At 32.1% G+C, this 11,138-nt stretch overlaps 1 protein-coding gene across 1 annotated transcript; it reads right to left on the bottom strand.

Annotated features, from left to right (window-relative positions):
• Positions 1–7,124: 7,124 nt before the first annotated feature.
• LOC139519047 (caveolin-1-like) lies at positions 7,125–8,620 on the bottom strand. Its single transcript, XM_071310808.1, has 2 exons — positions 8,495–8,620; positions 7,125–7,626 (listed from the first exon to the last, which is right to left on the bottom strand). Exons 1-2 carry the CDS (start codon positions 8,555–8,557, stop codon positions 7,300–7,302), a joined length of 390 nt encoding a protein of 129 aa, XP_071166909.1. The 5' UTR covers positions 8,558–8,620; the 3' UTR covers positions 7,125–7,299.
• Between the last annotated feature and the right edge of the window lie 2,518 nt (positions 8,621–11,138).

The raw sequence follows: 11,138 nt of genomic DNA, 5'->3' as shown, positions 1-11,138 counted from the left end.
TCTTCTTTGCTTTTATTCTCATTTGTTGTAGCGTTTTTGTTTTGTTGTATTTTTTGAAGGTCGTGGTTTCGGATGTATTTTGATAGAAATATTGTGACATGTTTATTAAAATCAATTTTAAAACTGAAAAGAGTAAAAAAAATAGTAAATTATTATTGTACTTAAGATGTAAATTAAACTATAATTTGATATTCCCTGAATGAGAGGCAATTTACAACTGATTAAATTAAAAATAATAAAAAAATCCTAGTTTCAACTCTGAATGTGTAATCTTAATAAATAACTAGAACACACCCGTGATATCGCGGGTCCGTGACTGAATTTAAGTATATAACTATGCGCAAGCATTATTTTAGTATTAGTATTGTCATCTGATAAAGTCATGCCGATTATAAGATACACAGTTTTCTCTGCTTTCAAATCTTTCTGTTTGAACCCGTCGAACTGGAACTTATCAATTATTGGTAATATTAATTATTTGGAAAACAAAAGGTCCTGGAATGGAGTATTTTTTAATCAACAGCATTGTCCTATATTAGTTATAAATAAAGTTGAATTCTTTGATTCGCTGTCTTACAAAATCCGCTGACAAATTGAAAACTGTACCTATACGCCTTATTTTTAGTCCAGATTTTTAGTATTCGTATTGTTATCTTAGAAAGTCTTACTGATTAAAATACTACAATAGGTAACAATTCGACAATTTAGTAGTGTCAACCCTGTGATTATGACTCGTGTATATAGCATATTAATCCTGAATACACCGTTTGTTGGTGCGCCTGTCAGATGCGGAACGTACAGATAAGGTAATAGGTAACAGGTGAATATACTATTGGTATCGGTATCGGACTCGACCCGGAACTTCTTAATTATTGGCAATATTAATTACGTGGAAAACAAAAGGGCCTGGAGTGGTGTAATTTTTAATCTACACCTTAGTTCTATATTAGTTATATATAAAGTTGAATTCTTTGATTCGTCGTTTTTACGTGATGACGGCTGACAAATTGGACCTCGTAATTTTAGTATTATAGATAATACGATAAAACATAATGCAATATACTAGTTGGTCAATCTATTAAAAAAGTTATTTTAAAGTTAAACACTGATATTTTAAAATGTTTGACATTCTTACAATAGACATTCAGAGTATATTTGTATAGTAAAGAATTTTAAATGGTGTTAAACCTTCCCCTGCCAATTGTCAATAGTTTTATTTAGCAACTATATACTGACCCCTTAGCTACGTATACACAGTACTGACCACTGAAGGGGTAAGCGCTATAGCTACATTCAAAACAGATTCAAACAGAAAATCAATTAATAGTCAAGTTAATATTTTCGATAAGAATTAATTTCACACAGTGATCTGAGATTGATCTAAGAATTATGACAAACAATACCATTTAAATATACACATGTATAGGGATTTTTAAATCTGACATCGGACGTATACGGGTATATAGAATGTAAGGGACATATTGAGTACACATTCAAAGATCTTCAACCAGATCATTTGTTTATTAAATCTTGAATTTTTCAAAATAGTAAGGATGTTTTAACCAAGGAATAGAACACCTTAGCTAAATTTGGCAATGATAATATACATCATAGGGGCTCATCATAAAATTGAGAAAGGAAATGGGGAATATGTCAAAGAGACAACAACCCGACCAATGGGCAGATAACAGCCGAAGTCCACCAATTGTTCTTCAACGCAGCGAGAAAATTCCGCACCCGGAGGTGGGCCTTAGCTGGCCCCTAAAAATATGTTCTATAGTTAAGTGAAATAGACGTCATACTAAACCCCAAAACATATAAAAGAACTAAAATAAAAAAAAAAATCATACAAAACTAACTGACTCTGACTTGGGACAGCACAAAAATGCGGCGGGGTTAAATATGACGATTTTTGATTTTATAAAAGAAGATTTTGATTCATAAAAGAACATTTTTCTCTCTCTTTCTCCCCCAAAGTATGCACACATATTACGTGAAAAAAACCCACATACAGTATCTCACTTCAGTACTCTGAATCTAAAGAATTAAAAATACTTTGTAACTCAACATGTTGAATCATAAATTTATATGTTTCGGAGTTTAGTGTGAAGTCCTTTTTCGATAAACAAGTATATTTTATTGTTTAGGGGACAGCCGAAGCCCGCCGTCGGTGTGGGATTTTCATTGCTGTCTTCATTACCTATTTGTGGCCTTGGACTGTTTTCTGCTCTTTGGTCGGATTGTTGTTTCTTTGAAACGTTTCCCGTTTCCATTATCAATTCTATTATCAGTACATGATGCTTGTTTATGGTGTTTGACTCGAATTGTCCGTCTATATTTATACAAAAGTAAAAACATCTATCCAATAATGAGAAAACCCATACCGTATAAACCTTTCTGTGAATGACTTCTAGTCCCAAACCCGGATAACAGGGAGGAGGGGAGGCAATGATTATTGTTTTTTTTTTCAAAATAAATCGGCACAATCGTATACTTTATTTTTGGTGCAAACGAGTACAACAGTACATGACTAAAAGTATTCGTCGCTTATAATTTTGTATATTTATTGACTGGATATGAGTGGAATAGTAAGAATATTGTCCCGAGGAGCAACTATTGTCCTGAGGCGTAGCCGAGGGCAATAGTTGTATCCGAGGGACAATCAACTTACTATTCCATTCATATCCAGTCAGTAAGTGTTTTATTATATCGAAAAAGACAACATACAATAAATGGGGTTGATAAATCAACTATCGTAATATTAAAAAGAAGAATCCAAACCATAACGTCGTTTACTTCATAGGTGTTTAAGGTGGTATGGGAGTCTAAAATAAAAATGATAGAATTTGTTCATACTTTGCCAAAACGTAGTATCTATTGATATATGTTGAAAAAGATAATAAAACTGATAGGTCACCGCGCATTTTCTCAAGCTACAGGACGTGACAAAATGACACATTTTGTATGGATTATACAGGAAAAAACACCATTTTGTGATTAGAAACAAAACAAAATGATAGAATTGTTTAATACTTAAGGAAAAGTTAGCTTTCAGACAATGCTTTGAGAATATCAAAAGTAAAGGTAAGGTCACCGTACGTTTTTTCCGGCTAAAATACAAAATAGGAAAATTCCATGTAGAATCCTTCAGAAAATGCACTGTTTTAGAGTTACCTCCCCTTAAAATGTCAATTTGAATTTTTTTTTTTTTAAACAACCAAAAATAATCAACATTTGCAAAAATATTAATATTTATAAGTTATATTCTTATAAATTGGTTTTTTTAAATGAAAATATACATTAAATATCTGCATTCGTGCATCAAATTTTGCTAACTTGATAGAAAATCTGGACCTTTGGTTCTCTGTTTTTTACAATCCAAGATGGAGGAAGACACCCATACCCCCTTAAATGCTTAGGCTACGTCTTGCACTGCGGTCAACCCTTTACTAGATACAATAGGTATATCCTGGTTCCCGGGACTACGTTCCAGGTATTAGCTATTAGCATACTCTCTCACGTTATATTGGTATATGTGTAACATACTGAATATTGCGATCGGGAACCAGTCTACAATAGGTAAAACACGACGTCGTTACTCCCGCGTTATCATAGTTTCAATATCCCCCAATCGCGTAGCTGCATTTAAAATTCCGCGAAATAAAATGACGCTTGCGGTCAAATAGTTTCACCCAGGTCCAATAGTTGGAAATTTTTTACCGGTTCAATTGTTCAAAGGTTGTGATTTGCAAAATATTGAACATATGGTGTACTTAATTTATATAGAAAATGATAACTTAGGTTACTACTGGTATAATAATCCCCTATATATTTCAGATAAAACTCAGTTTATTTAAGAATAAATAAATTTTGTGTTTTTACTGTCTTCTGATTGATTAAAATTATTAGTTTTATTTTCAATGTTGTCAATTTTGATGGCGACACGCCCACTTTGACCGTTGTGTATTCATACGCCAACATGTGTGTACGTTGTTATTGCTAATATAAATAATATAAAAAGTTCTTTGAGCCTTAGTTTTGATAGAAATTTATTTATAATGAATGGCAATAATTTATTTTGATTTTATTGAACCATAAAATAAATTCAAAATAGATAATAGCCATTCATTAAAAAATATTGTAGGGTCGTTTATGGTTGGATTTAAATCAACCTGGTACCACAACCTCCTTGTTTCATTAGATTACATGTTTCTGATGATGTAAATTCAAGTTTTTTTTAATCCTGAAACAGAATTATAGTTAGCAATATAATACAACCAAATGAAATTACGAAGAAAGATTGTACTAATTTTGAACTCGACATGTCTGTTTAAGGACCAAGTACATAGCCTTATAATGACTAGGGCGAAGATATTTTATGTTATTGGTTTAAGGACTCAATCATACACTGAACGTATTCAGGGTGCAAAATGTATCTCAAAGATATAAAAATACGGGGGGGGGGGGGGGGGGGGGGTATCGCATGAACGGTAGAAGTGACGCCACCAAAATTCGAACTTGATCTGTGTTTTGTGGTAACGTATAAGTTTTATAACATTTGGTTGAGGCAAACTAAAGTTAGAAAAAGAAAATTAATTTAGAGGACGTACATGGGGAACGAACAAGGGTAACACTTACTGACCACTCCGTTACGACCGAGGAATAAAATGAGTGTGACTTTTAACAATCCAAAACTAGAGGCTCAGAGGAGCCTGTGTCACTCACAAGATATTTTTATTTTCAATTGATGCATGAAATAATGCATCCGTTATACGTTTACTCTAGTTTCAAAGATATGAGCCAAAACTGCATTTTCCATGTTCTATTTTTAGTCATGTCTACCTTGTTGGTTGGCAGGCAAGGTCATCAGGTAAAAAACTAAATACCCTAATGCTTATGTGTGGCCAAGTTTGGTTAAATTTGTCTCAGTTGTTTCAGGAGAAGGCTTTGAAAAAGAAGACATAAAATTACGAAAAAATTGTTAAATTTGACTTTAAAGGACAATTAATCCTTATGGGATCAATTGATAACTTTTCACTGTTGACTTAATTGTAGATCTTACTTTGCTGAACATTATTGCTGGCTACAAATTATCTCTATCTATAATAGTATTCAAAATTATAACCAAAAACAACAAAATTTCCTTAAAATTACTAATTCAGGGGCAGCAAAATAACAACAGTTTGTCTGATTTATCTGAAAATTTCAGGACAAATATATCTTAACTTGATGATCCTTTTTGGACCCGTCAAATTTGCTGTACATGCTTTAGTTTCAGCGATATAAGCCAAAAACTACATTTTACCCGTATGTTCTATTTTAAGCTACGTCGGCCATGTTGGTTGACAGGTTGATTAATCGAACCCATTTTTAAACTAGATATCCTTATCATAATTGTGACAAAGTTTGGTTTAATTTGTCTCAGTAATTTCAGAGGAGAAGACTTTTGTAAGAATACAAAAATTTACAAAAAAATGTTAAAAATTTACTATTTAGGACATTACTCCTTAAGGGCTCAATTGACCATTTTGGTCATGTTTGACTTATTTGTAAATCTTACTTTGCTGAACATTATTGCTGTTTACAGTTTACCTCTATCTATATTGATATTCAAGATAATAACCAAAAACTGCAACATTTCCTTAAAATTACCAATTCCGGGGCAGCAACCCAACAACCAGTTGTCCGATTCGTCTAAAAATTTCAGGACAGATGGATCTTGACCTTATAAACAATTTTACCCTGTCAGGTTTGCTATAATTGCTTTGGTTTCAGAGATATAAGCCAAACTCTACATTTTACCCCCTATGTTCTATTTTTAGCCATGGTGGCCATCTTGGTTAGTTGACCAGGTCATTTGACACATTTTTAAACTAGATATCCCAATGATGAGTGTGGCCAAGTTTAGTTAAATTTGGCCCAGTAGTTTTAGAGGAGAAGATTTTTGTAAAATTTCACGACGACGGACGCCAAGTGATGAGAAAAGCTCACTTGGCCCAAAGGGCCATGTGAGCTTAAAATCACACTCACACACAAATGTAGACAACTGAAATATTGTAGAAGACAACTTCAATGGAACTGAGGTGAACAAAATGATTGTCACATCTCGACCTTTTTCAAAACACCATACATGGCTTTTGTTGCCTTCTTCACACATTATGTTTTGTGCGTGTGTGAGTATGTGATGAAATGACTTTGGTCGATTATTAAAGGGATATTTATAGTCAAATTTCTTGACTGCTTCTATTTCTTCGTTGTCTATGTTAGATATAAAGCTATTTGGTTGTCTTCTTTTTGCATAGACCACAACTTTTGCCTTAAAACAACTTTCAATGTCTCCATACTTTACGTCAATATAACTGTTTTGCTCTTTGAAACGATTATTTCGACATTACATATTTAGTTAAAGCTTCATTTGGTTACTGTGGTGTTCAAAATAAACGTGTAATTCAGCTACTATTCAAATACACATACACACATTTGTATGTGGTAATATTTTACTGACAACTAACAACTAACAACGTATCAATCCTTTAAATCTAGATGTGACTTTGTATGCAATTCAGTGGTTGTATTTTGTTTCATGTAGTATTTTCGCAATTGTTTTGTAAAAGTATAAGTTAGGCCTTTGTTTTTTTTTTCTAGTTTTTATTGTTGATATTTGGTCATGAGAAGCCCTTTATAACTAACCATTCGGTATGCGTTTTTCTGATTGTTGCAGTTCACCAGGTGACCTATATATAGTAAGGCGATAGATCCATTGACAACCTATTTGATAAACAGTTTTTGTTAATAAAGATATTTCTATTTCATCATGAAAATTTACGGGTCATTTTTTTTCGACATTACATATTTAGTTTAAGCTTCATTTAGTTGCACATGATCGTTCCATATGAACCGTGTTATTCAGGAGTTATTCAAATACACCTAAACACATGTGTGTGTGCTTATATATAACTTCTAAAGTCATATGTTCTCTCTGGGAACTCCGGCTTCCTCGACCATGCAGCCATGATACAACTGGCTGTGCTGAAACTGGAGTTAAAAAGTAACATCGCATCAATCCTATAAATGTAGATGCTGTTTTCATTTTATGAGGGGGACAACATAGAAAAACTAAGACGTAAGTACAGAATATTTATTTAAACTGTTTCTTAAATATCACAGTAGGTGAAATGAAATAATATCGATGAAAGTATTTCACAAGTTTCAAAACTGTCCTATTAGTTTTTAGCAGGAAACGTGTTCAAAATATTGTTTGATATTTTAGTTTTATTATAAAACACTCTAAATATCTCCTCATTTCTTAAAATGATGGAACACTGAACCCAAAGCCTCGCAACATGGCACAACACAGCAATTAACACATGATGCATAGATTCGCTGACAAACTCCACAGTTGATCTCGATGATCTTCATGCATGGTGAGATAATCCAGATGTGGTAGAAAGCAATGATGGCGAATTCACATCCCCATTCAGCAGCAATAAAGATACCATAGATGATGGTCAAGATGTTGTAACATAACAACTTCCAACAGTCGAAACATTTGGCTGATAACTTCCAGACACAGTCAGTACTGTGTATACCATCAGGTTCTCCGAAAACATCATTGAAATGTAGTGACTGAAAAATAACAAGGATTTATTAAAACAAAGACGGTGTCTATAATTGATAGAATAAACGAAATACAAAGCAAAAACAAGCAAAGGTCAAAATCTATATCCTTTGACCTTGTCCTCAATATCAGTGCCAAAGGTCATGGATATCTAAATAAAAGAAGCCAAGTCTCGTATATATATATATATATGGTTAAAATGTTATGATACAAAACAGCTTGATTTAAATAATCAAAGGGAGGTCATCAATTAAAAAGTCACCAGGGCATTTCGATTAAAATGTATTGGCGTTGTGTCATTTCGCAACTTACAACAACTTCAAAACTTCACGGTTTCAGAGGAGTAGCGATAATAAGCAAAGGTAAAAAAAAAAATGAAATTGTCATTGACAATGTTCTGAGTATGGTTCACATTTAAAAATCCATCCTCAGAAAGAAGCGAAGGGTAATTTTTGTTGATTATATAGATTAAAAGCAATGTCTTATTTCGGTTTCTGATGATAAACCATAAGAAGAAATAACCTTTTTAGGGGTTGCCAATTTTGGAGATTGTGTATGGACCACAATTGTTACAGTAAAGAAAACTAACTCTGAAAGGGCCCATTTGAACCATTGAAACTGTTTCATGTAACAGGTTGTCAAAACATTTACGTTAGAGATTTCCACTAAAAATCAAATTGGTCACACAAACAACTTTACCGATTGAAAAACAGATGAACAGAGACTTAAAAGAAAAAAATCTATATGCGAGCTTTAGATTTAGTTTAACATTTCTGTAATCCTTCAATTTTGGTACAAAAATATTTTCACGTTTTAATAAAACTCGGATGTAGGCTACAAACAAACACACAGAAATAATAAGACAGTAAAACATACCCCTAAGTGAGCGTTCAAACCATTTGGATCTCTGTTAACTAAATCTATTTCACCGCCAGACATATTGTCAATATAGAAATAAGAAGCAGCACACTATTCTACAAGATTGGTATAATAAACGCTGGCTCAAGACTTGTCCAGTTTAAATACGTGTTTTTGTTTTGGTTACAGTAAGCATGGTGAATTAATGAAGATGGGACAGTACTATGGTCAAAAGTTTACTTTAGAGATTTCTTATCATGTTGTTGACACACAATTGGACAGTTTGTGTACCTAAGAAAATATTTAAGACACTTGACATTAACATACATACAGTTTATATTCGATGACCAGTATGTTTGCTCGCATAATCTTTTATATAGAAGAAACAAGAGATAATTGTTTTTTATTTTTATTTTAAATGGGTTCATTTATGGAACAAAAAGACAAAAAAAAAAAAATCGAAAAACATAACTTTATATCAAATATTTAACTTTAGCATACAGAATTTAAACAAAACGTCTTTTGAGCCTCGATTCCTTTTCAAAATTCACCCCCTTGGACCGAGCGATTCTTTTTCTTTTAGGGAAAATGCAAATAAACAACTTTCAACAGCTTTAAAGTACAATACATCATTTTTAGTTATGCCTATGTGAAGCTCTAAATTCAGAGTCAACATTCAATTGGTTCATATCTTTTGCATTATTTAAATTTACATATTGAACTTAATATTGCATTATTTAAAATCTTATATCAGCACAGTTATGAAAGGACTATTACCATGCACAATTCATTAAAGTTTTGATATATAGAGACAAAAACACGCGCCATTTTCATTTTTTACATAGTTATCGTGTATTGGTGATGGAACATGATTCTATTTGAATTGTCTACCTTTAACCAGAATACATAAAAAAAAGTTATCAATAATACGTCAAATTGAATTTAAATTATGTGGCTTGTGTGTTTTGCATAATACAGATTAATAAAAATGTTAGTTGAGAAAACTCTCCACAAGAGCTTGATCAAATTACGAAAAAGTTAAAAACAATAGAACATCATATGGCCTTCAACAATGAGCAAAACAAATACCGCATAGTAACAAGGAAAATCACAAAAATACTAAACTTCGAGGAAAACTCAAAACGGAAAGTCCCAAGTCAAAAGCTCAAATACATTAAGCGAATGGATAACAACTGTCATAATCCTGACTTGATGCAGGTATTTTCTTATGTAGAAAACGGTGGATTAAACCTGGTTTTAAAGCTAGCTAACCCTCTCATTTGTATGAAAGTCGTATGAAATTCCATTATTTTGACAACGAATGTAAACAAAACAAACAGATATAATAGGTAAAAACGTCAAATATTGGGGTCAATGTTCAGTTATTATCTTAATCACTATAAAAACAAACAGAAATATATATAAAAAAAAAACATTAACCATAACACAATACAGGGATGTATAAGTACAGAGCCACGTCACATGAAAGAAAGAAATACAAAAAAGCAAACAAAAAACACATTAGCAAACACGAAAGACAAGAATACAGAAATTATCATAGAACAATAACACAATGATGGGATGTATAAGTACAGAACCACGTTAACAGGAAACACTAAAAGGCATACGTAAAAATCATATGACAAAAATTAAAGATACAAAAATTAAAATAGAATAACACAATGACGGGATATATAAGTACAGAGCCACGTCAAATGAGTACCACTAAAAGAACAGATTAAACAGTACAAGTAATATTCATAGACAAATAAAAGAAAACTATAACACTTTGTTTAGATAATAAACAACGTCAGTACCAAAAATCTATACCTCAAGACCATCGTGTATTATTTGTGTTACGGAATATTTTGTATTCTGATGTTTATGTATTTTCCTGAGAAGGTTTTAAAAATGATAAATAAAATAAGATGTACAAAACAAAGGCTTTTGTTCCATGTAGGAAACTCTTGATCCTAAATAACAACCATTTTACAGTATGATTTATAAGAAGAAGGACAACTCTGATTTTTCCATACGTACAATGATTACAATGACTTATTAATAAAAAAAAAAACCACTTGTATAATACAATGGCCAATACAACAGACAACACCTATCACCGATTTTAAAGAACGAAAATTAAATAACAAAACATTAGAGAAAAAAAGATTAAATTTTGCATATAAACATTTGGAAAAACAACAATGAAATGATAAAATTTTGACTTACTTGTCACGTATGGATTTCAAGATTACCACTTCCTAATGTTTCAAAATAATTTCACATGTATATTATGTTTTTTATATTGTTTGTTCCGACATTCATTTATTTCTTATTCTAAAACTATACAGCTAATCTTTTCCCGGTACCTATACAAATGAGATGTCCGTGGTGTGTGGTATACAAATGAGATGTCCGTGGTGTGTGGTATACAAATTAACATTAGATACAAACAACTCTGTTTTCTCGTTATACACCCTATAATTGTTCTATATGTTGTCATGTATTGTCGGGACCTTCTTTACGATCACCGTTTTGTTATGGGATATTACCAAATATTTAGATGTACAATTTACATTATATATTAACCATCGCTGAACCTACATTTTAGTATTTCAATTCAATTCGAAATTAAACTGCACGAGTCATGGCCATTGGTTTT

The sequence above is a fragment of the Mytilus edulis genome, chromosome 1 (assembly GCF_963676685.1).
Source record: "Mytilus edulis chromosome 1, xbMytEdul2.2, whole genome shotgun sequence".
Lineage (NCBI taxonomy): Eukaryota > Metazoa > Mollusca > Bivalvia > Mytilida > Mytilidae > Mytilus > Mytilus edulis.
The sequence above is the reverse complement of the archived record's forward strand: the minus strand, read 5'-3'. Positions and strand labels throughout refer to the sequence as shown.

Bases quoted from the DNA above. Each gene is read 5' to 3' on its own strand.
- LOC139519047 (XM_071310808.1), bottom strand. From the start codon at position 8,557: ATGTCTGGCGGTGAAATAGATTTAGTTAACAGAGATCCAAATGGTTTG. The intron at 7,627-8,494 runs GTATGTTTTACT...GTTATTTTTCAG, and splicing joins GTTTGAACGCTCACTTAGGG to TCACTACATTTCAATGATGT.